The 15829-nt window shown below is 47.3% G+C and overlaps 1 protein-coding gene across 1 annotated transcript in view; it reads left to right on the plus strand.

The window, feature by feature from the left end:
* LOC141165376 (E3 ubiquitin-protein ligase Rnf220-like) overlaps nt 1–15829 on the plus strand; it is a 63770-nt gene that overhangs the window by 29254 nt on the left and 18687 nt on the right. Inside the window, exons 9-10 of the mRNA XM_073650970.1 lie at nt 11661–11745; nt 14027–14111. Of these exons, the coding sequence (XP_073507071.1) occupies nt 11661–11745; nt 14027–14111 (170 nt within the window). The remainder of the gene's footprint in view (nt 1–11660; nt 11746–14026; nt 14112–15829) is intronic.

Genomic DNA, 15829 nt, shown 5'->3' on the forward strand with positions numbered 1-15829 from the left:
TCCATATAGAAGTAATCAGTAGTGATGAACGAGCGTGCTCCCTACTGCTTGGTACTCGCCCGAGCATCTCACTTCTCGAGATGCTCGGCGAGTATATCAGGGATGCTCGGGCGGGAGCTCGGGTCCCCGTCCTGCATATTTCACGCTCTTTAGAGAGCCAATGAATTTGCAGGGATTGTCTGCCACGCATTGTAATGTCGTAGCCATCTTGGTTGTGGCATTACAGTGATTGGCTGGCCACATAGTGCCATCAGGTCTATATAAGATGTGACGCTATGCTCGTCACAGTCTAAGCTTCAGACAGCAAGAGTAGGGAGAGCTGCTGCTGTGTGTGGGACAGAATTGGCGGTGTAATAGTTAGGACTAGGTATTCCACACCAGGATACATATCCATCTGAACTAACAGTCCTTCTGAGGACTAATCCAGCTGCATATATTCAGTGGTGATAGCAGCAGTTAGGCAGGCAGGGAAAGTTGTAAACACTATACAACACAATAGTGTCCATTGCACATTCTGTCTGCTCCTGCTGAGATATCCGTAGACATAGCCCCAGATATCAGGGGCCAGGGCTAGTTGTTTTTTTTTTATCTTAATCCTGATTATTTTCTAAAAAAGTAATGTTGTCCAACATTTTACTGCTCCATTTGCTTGTTAGCACAGCAGAATACAGCCAGATATTTTTCATCATCAGACGTGATCCCATATTACAGCAATAAAAAAATCCAGAAATTTGTAGTAAACGTGGAAAATATTGTCCTGCAATTACAGTTTGGCAGCAATGTGTCTGTGAAGCTATTCATACGTGGTCGCTGGAAATAATAGGAAACTACAAGCCCGCTATTTAAAACCGTGGGCGTCCGTGAGACGTCACTTATAACTTGTAGTATCGGCGTCTCTGCCCCCTGACAGGCAGAGACGCCGTCCCACTTACCGCCGCGCTCCCTGCCCAGCATCCTTCGGCGCTCCTGCCTCTGTTGCTGCCGGCACGTGCAGCTTCCCGGGCACTGTGCTTAGGGCGCGCGCGCTCCCTCCCTCTTAAAGGGGCTGCGTGCGCCATCCTAAGGAGTCCCCAGCCAATGGTCGGAGGTCCTCTCATATAAAGGGCACCTCCTCCTAAATGGAGGTGCCCGTGCAAGGTTGTAGCTTTGTGTGTTATACTCTGCTTCAGCCCTCAGCCTCCTGCTGCTAGCCTGACTACCAGTCCAGCCCGCCAGCCTGACTACAAGTCCAGCCCGCCAGCCTGACTACAAGTCCAGCCCGCCAGCCTGACTACACGTCCAGCCCGCCAGCCTGACTACAAGTCCAGCCCGCCAGCCTGACTACACGTCCAGTCCGCCAGCCTGACTACACGTCCAGTCCGCCAGCCTGACTACACGTCCAGTCCGCCAGCCTGACTGCACGTCCAGTCTGCCAGCCTGACTACACATCCAGTCCGCCAGCCAGACTACACGTCCAGTCCGCCAGCCTGACTACACGTCCAGTCCGCCAGCCTGACTACAAGTCCAGTCCGCCAGCCTGACTACACGTCCAGTCCGCCAGCCTGACTACACGTCCAGTCCGCCAGCCTGACTACACGTCCAGTCTGCCAGCCTGACTACATATCCAGTCCGCCAGCCAGACTACACGTCCAGTCCGCCAGCCTGACTACACGTCCAGTCCGCCAGCCTGACTACAAGTCCAGTCCGCCAGCCTGACTACACGTCCAGTCCGCCAGCCTGACTAGAAGTCCAGTCCGCCAGCCTGACTAGAAGTCCAGTCCGCCAGCCTGACTAGAAGTCCAGTCCCCCAGCCTGACTAGAAGTCCAGTCCGCCAGCCTGACTACAAGTCCAGTCCGCCAGCCTGACTACAAGTTCAGTCCGCCAGCCTGACTACAAGTCCAGTCCGCCAGCCTGACTACAAGTCCAGTCCGCCAGCCTGACTACAAATCCAGTCCGCCAGCCTGACTACAAGTCCAGTCCGCCAGCCTGACTACAAGTCCAGTCCGCCAGCCTGACTACAAGTCCAGTCTGCCAGCCTGACTACAAGTCCAATCCGCCAGCCTGACTACAAGTCCAGTCCGCCAGCCTGACTACAAGTCCAGTCCGCCAGCCTGACTACAAGTCCAGTCCGCCTGCTAGTCTGCTCTCCAGCCCGACAGTCTGTCTACAGTCCAGTCTGTCAGTCTGTCTATGGGCTCTGTCCGCCTGCTTACCTGGAAGCACCTGCCCGTTACCTGCCGTGCCTGCCAGTCTGCTTACCTGAAAGCACCTGCCTGTTACCTGCCATGCCTACCAGCCAGCCTACCTGGAGGCTCCTGCCTGTTACCTGCCGTGCCTGCCAGCTCGCTTACCTAGAAGCACCTGCCTGTTACCTGCCGTGTCTACCAGCCAGCCTACCTGGAGGCTCCTGCCTGTTACCTGCCGTGCCTGCCAGCCCGCTTACCTAGAAGCACCTGCCTGTTACCTGCCGTGCCTACCAGCCCGCCTACCTGGAGGCTCCTGCTTGCTACCTGCCGTGCCTGCCAGTCCGTCTGCCCGGATCACCCGGTAGCCTGCCTGCCGTGCTCATCTGCTGTACCGGTCAGTCCCTGCCTTCTGACCCATGGGAGTCACCTGCTCTCATACAAGGTCGGTCCCCAGAGTAGCACCTGGTCCCTCTGCTCGGTCCTTCCCTGGTCACGGAGTCGATTGAGCCACCGTATGACCTTGGTCGGTCCGAGTTGATACCTAGTTACGCCCCTCTGGTCCCTCCTTGCACCGCAACACAGAGGTTCCACCACCGGATCCGTAACATAACTGCAGTACAAATCCAGCCATTTGTAGCAACCGTGTAAAATATTGTCTTCTATTTACAGTTTGGCAGCAGTGCATCAGTGAAGCTATTCACATGTCGCCGCTGCCAATCACTATGTAACAAATTTTTTTTTTTGTTGTTTCTGGGTACAAAGTGTGTTTTCCTAACCCGTTATGCCTAAAACAAATAGAAAATAGTTGTTGTTCCACAAAAAACTTTGCTTCTGTGATCAGGACAATGAAATTTTTAAATTTGTCTGTTTTTGGGAAAATTCTCGATTCATATTCAATACTGAGTAGTCTTCTAGAATATTCTTGAACTGCTAAAATTGTGCAGAAGTTTCTACAATTTTCCAGAATCATCTAGAAGTTTCTACAAACTTTTAGAACTTTCTAGAACATTCTCGGACTGTTCAATAGTAGCCATACAAGTATAAAAGCACAGGTGACTCGAACCAACATTTCGGTTTATGTTATTGCTGAGTAAGAGAATAACGAATCGTAGTTAAAGGGGCACTGTGAGGTCATTTTTCAGTATGCTACTAATATTACCCTTGAATAGGGCCAGGGCAGACCTTTTAAAAAGTTTACTATCCCACGAATTTGGCGGCAACCGACAGACTACTCAACCAACTGCTACTTCTGCATGGTGGATCCTGCCAAACGTCGCACAGGCAAGAATGTGCCTCAGATCATTTATCCAGACATTCCTTCTTCCATTGCCGCAGTACCACACTGCTCCAAGCTGCCTGTTCCAACTCCCCCAAAGAGGGATCAGCCATCTTCAGGAAAAAGCAGCAAGTCAGACAGTGGGGGGAGATATTGGAGATCAAGATTACGTTTTCACAGATGCGGTTGAGGAGAGAAGGCCATACTTTCCTAATGTGGCGCCCAGCTGCGCTTGGTACCACAGATCCTAGAGGGGTGCATTACCGGATTTCTCCACAAGGGGCCCCCACAGCATACACACACCTCCACCTTCCACCTCAGACCACCAGAGGGAGCCCATTAGGGATATAAAAACGGAAGGTGGAGCTAGGCAGCAGAGTGATTCAGCAGTTCCTGCTCAGACACAGAAGGAGTCAGTGCAGTCGAGTCAGAGCCTAGCAGTTCCTGCAGAAAGAGTTCAGTACAGTCTGTAGAGTGAGTCCAGACTAGAACTCACAGAGCTCAGGATAGAGAGCTAGGAGTGTGCCGACACTCTGAGAGCGGCGAAGAAGAGAAGCGTCCCGGCTGCAGTGTGTGTAGCCTAGTGAGAACCCGAGCGGGGCCGAAGGCGAGTGGAAAGTGAGTAACATAGGGGGCAGAAGAGCTTAACCAGCTCACCCCGAAGCATATACCGGACACCGGGTCCGAGAGCCTACGTGGATCTTAATGACCAGTAGAAAACAACCGGAACCCCTGGCGAACTACATGTCCCAGGATCACCAAAAGCTGATACGTACCAGGGTCAGGAATCACGGAGACCCCAGAGAATAGGGAGAGTGATCTCCAACAGAAGGCCCTATCACCAAGTCAGCAGGTGCAGAACAGAAACCAAGTTAGGCCTTGCTCCAGGCAGGTCAGAAACTTACTACAGAGAGGCAAGAGACAGGAGGCCCTACACCCGCTCACTGGGGAGAATCCGGACGTGCACCCCTCACCCTACAGTGCTCCGGGACGTGCCTGAATTTCCATCAGTAAAAGGTACTGAAGTGACTTTCGTGTGTGCTCCTATTCTTGCTCTGACCCGGCTGGGTCCCCTCTGTCCTGCATCCCCCTCTCCATACACTGCCCTGAGGCCTAGCTCCACCTGTGGGGAGCTATACCATCGAGCTGCCTTATCACCGGCATCAGTGGAGTGCTGCAGCGCTGGTGATTCTCACCAGAAACCACAGGTGGCATCACGAACTTTCATAGAGTTAACAAATAATCCCCTTTTAAAAGCTGACCCCAGGGTACGGGCCCGGGAGCCGACCACTGCGACATCCCCAAGGCCAGGCAAAGGCCCGGCTACCGAGTCGTTCCCATCCCCCTGGGCTAGTCACTAACCAGAAAGACGTCAACGATCTGATCAGAGACCATCGTCTTACCAAGTTCAATGCTGAGCTTCTGACATCCAGGCTCCAGCAGTGGAACTTGTTGGATGCAAGCTTGCAAGTCACAGATCAGAGAAAGTGTAACCAAACATTTTCCAACTTCTTCAGTCGGGAAGATGGGCTGTGCTTCTGCAACAATGTGGCCGGTCTTTTTGAGGCTATAGGTATCACCTGTAACCTGAGTGAATGGAGCCTATTCACAGACAGTTCATCCCGGAGCCTCAAAGACGTGCTGCTTCACAACGGAAACAACTACCTGTCTCTTCCTATGACTCACTCTGTGTATCTCAGAGAGTGTCAAGAAGTTGCTGAGTGCCTTGAAGTATGATGACTATGGATGGGAGGTCATCGTAGACTTCAAAATGGTGTCATTGCTGATGGGCCTTCAAGGCGGTTTCACAAAATTTCCTTGTTTCTTTTGCCTCTGGGACAGTCGTGACACTAAGGCGCACTATCACAGAAAGGACTGGCCACAGCGGACCGAGTTCTTTGTGGGGAAGAGCAACGTCTAGTGGGAGCCGCTGATAGAACCTCTGAAAGTGCTGATGCCACCACTGCACATCAAGTTAGGCCTCATCAAGCAATTTGTCATGGCTCTTGACAATGAGTCAGCAGCCTTCAAGTACCACCAAGATCTCTTTCCAAAGCTGTCCGAGGCAAAGGTCATGGCTGGTATCTTCGTTGGACCGCAGATCAATAAGATTATAGAATGTGACGAGTTCGCCAAGCTGCTGAACAGGACGGAGAAAACGGCTAGGAACAGTTTCGTTCATGGCTTCCTGGGTAATCACAAGGCTGAAAACTATGTGCAGTTGGTTCAGACTCTCATAAAGAATTACGCCATAATGGGATGCAGAATGTCTCTCAAAGTCCATATCCTTGACGCTCATCTTGACAAGTTCAAGGAGAACATGGGAGCTTACTCAGAGGAGCAAGGCGAGCGCTTTCATCAAGATATATTGGACTTTGAAGATCCTTACCAAGGACAATATAACGAAAACATAATGGGGGACTACATTTGGGATTTGGGGCTTCTTCGAGAAAGTGATTTACAGTACACTCAATCTAGAAAACCTACTCATTTCTGAACCTTTTTGAGTGATTTTTGACTGTCTTTGTCAATTTACCATGCAAGTGTTGTTTTTTATCAGACCGCATGAACGAAAATATAATAATTTCCTTTTTTTTCACAATAAATACGAAATTTTTCTGGGCTTTGGTCATAAAATTAAAGTTTGTGCTGAATGTAGTCATTTTTCCATAGTCTTTAAACATAAGCAGTTGAAATCTTACACTTGGAAGCCAGGAACAAAAATTGTGTTACTATTATAATAGGAAACTACAAGCCCCCTATTTAAAACCGTGGGCGTCCGTCAGACATACCACATATAACTGCAGTACAAATCCAGCCATTTGTAGCGACAGTGCAAAATATTATCCTCCATTTAAAATTGGCAAGGCGTGTGGCAAGGGATGGGGAAGTGGACGTGATGGTGCATAATGTAGAAAAAATATTTCTGCTCACCTGGGTCAGCCTGCTCGGTCCACTTTCTCATGAGGCACGGTGCTCGGATTGTAAAGATCCCCGTCTGGGAGACATTAAGCAGTGATAAAGAGGTAGTTATCCAGCAACTCGGGAAAGTGACTTAAAAAATAGCCTTTATTTTGAAAAAATTAAAACCATGAGACCACGGTGCGAATAAAAGCATACAGAGGCTTACGCGTTTCGGATACGTATCTGTACGCTTTTATTCGCACCATGGTCTCATGATTTTAATTTTTTCAAAATAAAGGCTATTTTTTAAGTCACTTTCACGAGTTGCTGGATAACTACCTCTTCATCAGCAACGTGATGGTGCATGCAGAGGCAGAGGTCGTGGGCAAGCTGAAATTGTGGCACAACAAACACCCACATCTTGTCACCAGACCTTCCTGTCCCAATTACTAGGGGACCACAGCACACCACTATTGAACCCAGAGCAATGTCAAAAGGTTGTTGGTTGCATAGCAGATAATACTTCCAGACACTTTGCCACCACTATTACCCTGTCTTCCATACGGTCAAGTCTCAGTAGCTGTGAGTCTGCATATTCCTCACCTTGATCCTCCTTCCTTCCACCATGCCGAGTGCCTGGAGACAACTTATCCCACACTTGGACATTCCGAAGAGCTGTTCACTTTTCCATTTATAGATTCAGGCCTCTCGCCCGACTAGCTTCAAGCTGGGCAAGAGGAGAACGTGTGTAGCGATGCCCAAATATTTGTGCAGCCAAAGTCACATGAAGGCAACAGTGGGAAAATGAAATTACTGTCGCAAAAGGTGGATGATGATGAGACACAATTGCCCGAAAGTCAGGAGGAGAACCAGAATACGGAAGTGGATGACGAAGTTGTGGATGATGAAGTCACTGATCCAACCTGGCAAGGTGACATGCAGAGCGAGGACAGCAGGACACAGGGGGAGGGAGATGTAGCAACAAAACAGGCAGGAACAAGCAGCATGGTGGCCACAGACACAAGGCGGTCAACCAAGCCCCGGAACACCAACACGACGGAAGTTGCCAGTTCAACTGTTAGGTCTTCCTGAGTCTGGTTCTTTTTTAAAGACTCTGCAGATAACCCCAAAAAGGCCATTTGCACCATCTGCCAGACCAGCATCAGCAGGAGTAGCAAAACTAGCAGCCTGGCCACCACCAGCATAATCAGGCAAATGACAGCAAAGTACCCGACTAGGTGGCCCGAACGTCAGGGTCCAGAAACAGTGTATGCAGGTGACACCACTGCTTGTTCCGCTGTTGTGCGTGCACATCAATCCCCTGTCCATGGCACATGCGAAGATGCTTCCCGCCCTGTACCTGTTGTTGCACACTCGCAACTACTACCATCAGCAACCACGTCTTTGTCCCAGCACAGTGTTCAGTTGTCCATATGCCAGTCCTTAGAATGCAAGCACAAATACACAGACAATGCCCCACAGGCCACACTACTAGCTGCACACATTTCACGAATGCTTGCGCTCAAAATGTTCCTTTTAGGCTCATGGAGACGGAATCTTTCCACAACCTTATGGCGGCGACTATCCATCGGTACTCAGTCCCCAACCGCCACTATTTCTCCCAGTGTGCCGTCCCCGCATTACACAAGCCCGTGTCCGAGAACATTAGCCATGCCGTCAACAATGCAGTTACTGGGAAGGGCCACCCAACCACAGACACATGGACAAGTGCTTGTGGGCAGGGATGGTACATCTCGTTGATGGCACACGGGATTAATATAGTGGAAGCCGGGGCCCAGTCGGACCTTGGGATGAAAAACGTCCTCATGACTCCGAGGATTGCAAGCCCTGGGTCAATCAGGTTTGCCCCCACATTCTACAGCTCCTGCACCACCTCTTCTTTCTCTTCAGCCTCCTTCTCCGAAATGACCACATCAGTCAGAAGTTGGAGGTACTTCAGCACTGCTTTGACCAAGTGGCAACAGGCTGTGCTGAAGCTAATATGCTTAGGTGACAAACCGCACAATGCTGAAGAGTTGTGGACAGCTCTGAAAGAGCAGGCAAATCTCTGGCTGTCACTGCAGAACCTACAGCCAGGAATGGTCATGTATGACAATGGCCGGAACCTGGTGGCGGCCCTGAAGAAAGGCGAGCTCACACACGTACCATGCCTGGCCCATGTGCTCAACCTAGTGGTTCTCTAAACCTACCCGGATCTGCCAAATCTGCTTGTCAAAGTACGCCGTGTGTGTGCCCATTTTAGAAAGTCAGCTTTTGCCGCCCTTGCTGTGTTTCAGCAGCATTAGCAGCTTCCAGCTCACTGACTGGTGTGCGATGGCCCCACGCGTTGGAACTCTGTGTTGCATATGTTGGGAAGGATTTGCGAGCAGCACAGGGCAGTTGTTGAATACCAGCTTCAAAACGACCGTCGGTATTCATGTCTGACCTGCACATAAGAGCTGAGGAGTGGGCATGGATGTCAGACATCTGTGCCATCCTCCAAAACTTTGAGGACTCCACCAAGATAGTGAGCAGCGATGACGCCATAATTGGCATAACCATCCCGCTGCTCTGTCTTCTGAAACGTTTGCTTCTCACAATTAAAGAGGAGGCATTGCAAGTGGAGGATGATGAGATGGAGCAAAGAACCATACAGGGTGATTCCCCACAGCCCAGCCTCATCTCATCCCAATGTGGAGTGGGTGACAATGAGTAAGAGGAGGAGGAGGAAGAACAGGAGTTAGTTTTCTGCACTATAGACTGTATTACCCGCACAACTGTCATACCGTCTGTTCACCGTGAAATGGCCTGAGTAGAGGAAGGAGGTAGAGGATGAGGAGGAGAGCATGATCAGTGGTCTGCTTGGTGAGGAAACGGAAGTCTTGCCTTTTAGCAGTCTGGCACACATGGCGAGTTTGTTACACTGCCTTTCCTGTGACCCTCACGTTCTCCAAATTTTGGGTGACAGTCATTACTGGTAGGTGATACTTTTAGACCCACACTACAAGGAGAACTTTCTATCTCTCATTCCCACAGCAGACAAGTCTACTATAATGGTGCAGTACCAGAAAGCCCTTGTTGTGGAATTATTAAAAAAATTCCCACCTGAAAACGCTGGCGGCAAAGGTCACAGTTTGTTGGACAACCAAGAAACACAGGCAAGAGAGACAGAAATATGATCCAGCAGAGGCAGGGGAACACTGTCAAAGGTCTAGGAGAGTTCTCAGACTCTACCATCTCAAGGGCTTGATGCGCAGGATACTATCACAAGGAGGGATAATTTTACGAAGATGCTGAAGGGGTACCTTGCTGACCGTACCAACGTCCTCCATGATTCTTCCATGCCTTATAATTATTGGGTATCCAAGTTGAACACATGGCATGAACTAGCTTTCTATGCCTTGGAGGTCCTGGCCTGCCCTGCCGCTAGCGTTTTGTCAGAGCAGGTTTTTAGTGCCGCCGGGGGAATTATGACTGATATGTGCATCCGCCTGTCAACTGAAAATGCTGACAGGCTGACTCTTATAAAATGAACAAGGGCTGGATTGGGCAAGACTTCTCAACACGATTGAATGATAACACCGTTACATAAACTCAAATCTAGTGTCTTTTTTTGGGGAGGTCTATTCCCATACACCTCTTTCACACCCAAACATGGGTATACACTTCCTGATTTTGTCTATTTTCTGTTGTCCTCATCCTTCTCCTCATCCTCATTATCCACCACCTTGTCACCAGGGTCACAGTGATGCAACACCCACATAATTTTTTAAGGGTGTTTATGATGCCCATAAGAAATGTTTGTTATACAGTATGTTCATGTATACCCCCCAGGGGTAAATGTTTTTCACTCCATGCAGTTAGTGTATGGACATTACAAGTATAGGAGACCCGCTCCTTTATAATGGGAACATTTTTTTCATGAGGCCCTCCTCTACGTCTCTTCCAAGGGGCATTGGAGTGCGTCCAAACTTTTGGCAGCCCTTGCAGTCACTGCATATGCAATTATAGTATAGGAGACCCGCTCCTTTATAATGGGAACATGTTGTTACTGAGGCCTTCCTCTATGTGTCTTTAAATTGGTACTGGGGTTTTTCCTACATTTAGCAGCCATTACAGTGACTGCAAACGCAATAACTTTAGAAAAACCGCTCCTTTATAATGGGAACATGTTGTTACGAAGGCCCTCCTCTATGTGTCTTAAAAGGGGGATTTGGAGTGCGTCCAAATTTTTGGCAGCCCTTGCAGTCACTGCATATGCAATAACAGTATAGGAGACCCACTCTTTAATAATGGGAACAACAAAGCATAGCAGGCTGATGGCACTCTAACAATAGTGAGGGCCGACTGCTGGCCCTTTAAGAATAGTAAGGCCTAAAAAATAGACTATGTGACTTTCAGAGTCCATCCTTCATAAATGAAACAGGATGTGTCTGATGATTTCTTACACACCACATGGCCAGATAAGGTAGTAAAATTTTACAATGACATTTACTGTAAATTTTATTTTTCATCGTTGAAAGCAATGCAAAAACACATAAAAAATGCTATGTGTGAACATAGTCCAAGGTGTGGAGGATCATTTTTGTTTTGGTTATTTATTTTGCCTTATATACAAGTCATTACCCTGGAAAGGATATTCCTTAACATGTTTCCCAGGAAAATCCATTTTGGTTTCGTTTTTGTATGTTTTATTGAGAGTCCGTAAAAGTGGCATAATACCTCTGACAATATTGTTCACAGCAGTGACCTGGGAGTCAGAGATGCTTCTAGGGGTCTTCCCCATGCTGTTCCAATGTTATTTGAGCACTGTTCTCATCGATTTGGGCAATTTTTAGGCCTCTGCAGACTGCCGGGGGGAGCCGCCTGATAAATGCTCGAGTTTCCCATAGACTTACATTGGGGTCATTGAGCCGTCGAGCATTCCAATTAGCTCAACTCGAGCAGCGAGTACCCAAGCATTTTAGTGCTTGCTCATCACTAGTAATCAGAGTCAGCTTAATATAGGTCCATCATCATCATCAAGATCTGTCTCTGTTCTAGAACTTGAGCTCTTTTCTTGATCCTGTGTTCCTCTGGTGAGACCGTCCAACCTTCCCCATCCAAAATGTTCCATCAAGCAAACAATATAGTAAAAAAAAGTTGTAATTAAACATAAAACATCATGGACAACATAACCATGTCTTCAAATATTGCATTAAAAAAAGCAAACCTTTTTTGAGGGGGAAATTGTAAACTCTAATGTTTGCTTTACCTTGGATATAACCAAAGATCATCATTAAATTTACCAGATTATTTCTTGTCTTACTTACAGGTTGTAGGGTATCACCATTAATCAGCTCTCCAAGTCACAGTGAAGACTCTGACAGTGAGGAGACCGTAGCTTCTTCACGTCTAAAGTGAGTTGTTCTTTTTATCTCCCTATGTAGATGTTGAATATTTTGAACAATTGATTTTAGTTGGATCCCAATGTACAGTACAGACCAAAAGTTTGGACACACCTTCTCATTTAAAGATTTTTCTGTATTTTCATGACTATGAAAATTGTACATTCACACTGAAGGCATCAAAACTATGAATTACCACATGTGGAATTATATACTTAACAAAGAAGTGTGAAACAACTGAAAATATGTCTTATATTCTAGGTTCTTCAAAGTAGCCACCTTTTGCTTTGATGACTGCTTTGCACACTCTTGGCATTCTCTTGATGAGCTTCAAGAAGTAGTCACCGGAAATGGTCTTCCAACAATCTTGAAGGAGTTCCTAGAGATGCTTAGCACTTGTTGGCCCTTTTGCCTTCACTCTGCGGTCCAGCTCACCCAAAACCATCTCGATTGGGTTCAGGTCTGGTGACTGTGGAGGGCAGGTCATCTGGTGTAGCACCCCATCACTCTCCTGCTTGGTCAAATAGCCCTTACACAGCCTGGAGGTGTGTTTGGGGTCATTGTCCTGTTGAAAAATAAATGATGGTCCAACTAAATGCAAACCGGATGGAATAGCATGCTGATGCAAGATGCTGTGGTAGCCATGCTGGTTCAGTTTGCCTTCAATTTTGAATAAATCCCCAACAGTGTCACCAGCAAAGCACCCCCACACCATCACACCTCCTCCTCCATGCTTCATGGTGGGAACCAGGCATGTAGAGTCCATCCGTTCACCTTTTCTGCGTCGCACAAAGACATGGTGGTTGGAACCAAAGATCTCAAATTTGGACTCATCAGACCAAAGCACAGATTTCCATTGGTCTAATGTCCATTCCTTGTGTTCTTTAGCCCATACAAGTCTCTTCTGCTTGTTGCCTGTCCTTAGCAGTGATTTCCTAGCAGCTATTTTACCATGAAGGCCTGCTGCACAAAGTCTCCTCTTAACAGTTGTTGTAGAGATGTGTCTGCTGCTAGAACTCTGTGTGGTATTGACCTGGTCTCTAATCTGAGCTGCTGTTAACCTGCGATTTCTGAGGCTGGTGACTCGGATAAACTTATCCTCAGAAGCAGAGGTGACTCTTGGTCTTCCTTTCCTGGGGCGGTCCTCATGTAAGCCAGTTTCTTTGTAGCGCTTGATAGTTTTTGCAACTGCACTTGGGGACACTTTCAAAGTTTTCCCAATTTTTCGGTCTGACTGACCTTCATTTCTTAAAGTAATGATGGCCACTCGTTTTTCTTAACTTAGCTGCTTTTTTCTTGCCATAATACAAATTCTAACAGTCTATTCAGTAGGACTATCAGCTGTGTATCCACCAGACTTCTGCACAACACAACTGATGATCCCAACCCCATTTATAAGGCAAGAAATCCCACTTATTAAACCTGACAGGGCACACCTGTGAAGTGAAAACCATTTCCGGCGACTACCTCTTGAAGCTCATCAAGAGAATGCCAAGAGTGTGCAAAGCAGTCATCAAAGCAAAAGGTGACTACTTTGAAGAACCTAGAATATAAGACATATTTTCAGTTGTTTCACACTTTTTTGTTAAGTATATAATTCCACATGTGTTAATTCATAGTTTTGATGCCTTCAGTGTGAATGTACAATTTTCAAAGTCATGAAAATACAGAAAAATCTTTAAATGAGAAGGTGTGTCCAAACTTTTGGTATGTACTGTATAACGGTGAAACTATGTAGAGCCCTGGTCATAGAAAGGTTAAATAGAAAAAGATCTACTCCACTCCAGCAAGCATTACAAAGATGGGAAATTCATGAGGAAACTTGACCCAACTTTCTGGAAGAAAATATTTTTGCATTGTTCCACAAGTAAATTCTCTGCCCAAGAAAGAACAAGCTCATCATCTGGTTCTTGAGTGATCAATCCAAGGCTATTGCTTGAAAAATGATAATAGTTTACCTGTGGGAGTAGGCATCTCAAGAATCAGAGGACATTGGCTCTTCTCAGATCCTAAGATGATCATACTTCATCTGATTTTCTGTCCTTACTGAGTAAGAATTAGGCACATAGCCAATTGTAAAAAATCCAACATTCACAATACGAATCTCGCGCAGCTCCATAGCATCTATCTGGTAAAATAGTAGCACCTCTATTGTGAATATTTATGGCTCTAGTTTTTTACGGTTAAGATCCTTGACCATCATGTTTGTAACTTGGGCTATGGCTGTGGGTACATAACATTCCATATGTATATAACATATTCAAAAATAATGGCCATATTGTGTCACTTTCAGCCAAGAGAGTTTGGATGCTCTTCGAGAGAAGATCCAGGAATTGACTGAGAAATTGAAAAATACCCACACCTGTCACATTTGCTTGGTAAGATTGTGATGGACACTCTTGGTCACCAATGTTGGATGTTGGCTTAAGTCAATAGTTGTCTATCTTTTACCTCCATGTTGCACTGTCTCATTCTCCAACCAGCAATAGTAAACTGAGAATTTGTCAGTCAGCCCGCTATAAAGTCTGAAAGGAGAGTTAGTATTTCTTTTATCTAACTTTTTCTGAGTTGATTTATGACCACATCATAGTTGAATATACAAGGTGTAGGGTTTTGTACTCACTCATCCGCGTTAGAGGTAGGAACAGGACACTGTCTCTTTAAAATGTCCAAGGCAGGTTTATTTAGGCTTCATAAACTGCACTTTCAAAGAAAATAAAACACAGCCTTCTCTAGCACAAAGTAACAAAACAGGAAAATAAACAGTCGATATAGTGCTGCGGGTTCACCCGCTCACAGTCAGTGTTTTTTAGCACAGACGCGCTGGAGGTCTCCCCACCTCCAGCCACAGACACTGAATGAGACACTCGGTCTCCATTTTATACACACACCCTGGAGTGGAGATATGTGAGCAGCCAATCCCACTCGTCTCTTATGACTGCTTGAAAAAACTAGCCCTGATACGCCCTCTTAAACCTCTCAGCACTATGTGTGCTGGATCATGCTTAATCGGTTTTACATCACTAAAGCTACCAACCTCAGCGATACATATCTCCCCTCAAGGACATGTCCAGCGGCCATGTTACAGACACCCCTCTGCCCAAATCTGGGGGGCTTGGCACCTTCTGCTAACATACAGTGGACCCTTGACAATGCATCAGCATTGCCATGCAGTTTCCCAGGCCTATGCGCTACCTGAAATTGAACTCCTGAAGAGCTAGGAACCACTTGGTCACTCGAGCATTGTTCCCCTTCTTCTCGCTCGTCCACCATAGTGGGGCATGGTCTCACACCAACCTGAACTTCCTGCCTAAGAGGTAGTATCTTATGGTGTCAAGCGCCCACTTGATGGCCAAACATTCCTTCTCCACTATGAAGTAATTTCTCTCACAAGACGTCAGCTTCCGGCTTAAATACATCATGGGGTGCTCTTCGCTGTTCATCTCTTCTGATAGGACAGCACCCAGCCCAACATCTGAAGTGTCTGTCTGGACCACAGACTCCTTAGAGAAATCTGGTGCCACCAACACCGGCTGTTTACACAGGGCCTGCTTGAGTTCCTGGAAGGCCATCTCGGTTTCTGGAGACCACTTAGCCTTAGCCGATTTTGTCCCCTTAAGGAGGTCTGTCAAAGGGGCGGCTGTCATGGCGAAGTTAGGCAGTAGCCCACGATGCCCAGGAAAGCTCTGACCTGCTTTTTTGTGAGAGGTTGTGGCCAACCTCGGATCCCGTCAATTTTATTTATTTGGGGATTTATCACGCCTCTACCTACGACATAGCCCAAATATCTGGCCTCCTCCATGCGCATCGGGTTGATAGAAAACCCCGCCTTCCGTAGAGCATCGAATATCGCCTGGACTTTGCTCAGATGGCTACCCCAATCCTGGCTGTAGATCACAATATCATCCAGGTAGGCTGCTGTATATTTCTTGTGGGGAGAAAGGATCCGGTCCATGGCTCTTTGGAAGGTAGCTGGAGCTCTTTGCAACCCAAACGGCATTCTGGTGTATTGGAAACACCCATATGGCATTGAAAAGGACTTCTTCTCCTTGGCTTCTTGGGACATCTGGATCTACCAATACCCTTTTGTGAGGTC

The sequence above is a fragment of the Phyllobates terribilis genome, unplaced genomic scaffold, assembly GCF_046119375.1.
Source record: "Phyllobates terribilis strain yellow unplaced genomic scaffold, ASM4611937v1 Scaffold_11__3_contigs__length_659146591, whole genome shotgun sequence".
Classification (NCBI taxonomy): domain Eukaryota; kingdom Metazoa; phylum Chordata; class Amphibia; order Anura; family Dendrobatidae; genus Phyllobates; species Phyllobates terribilis.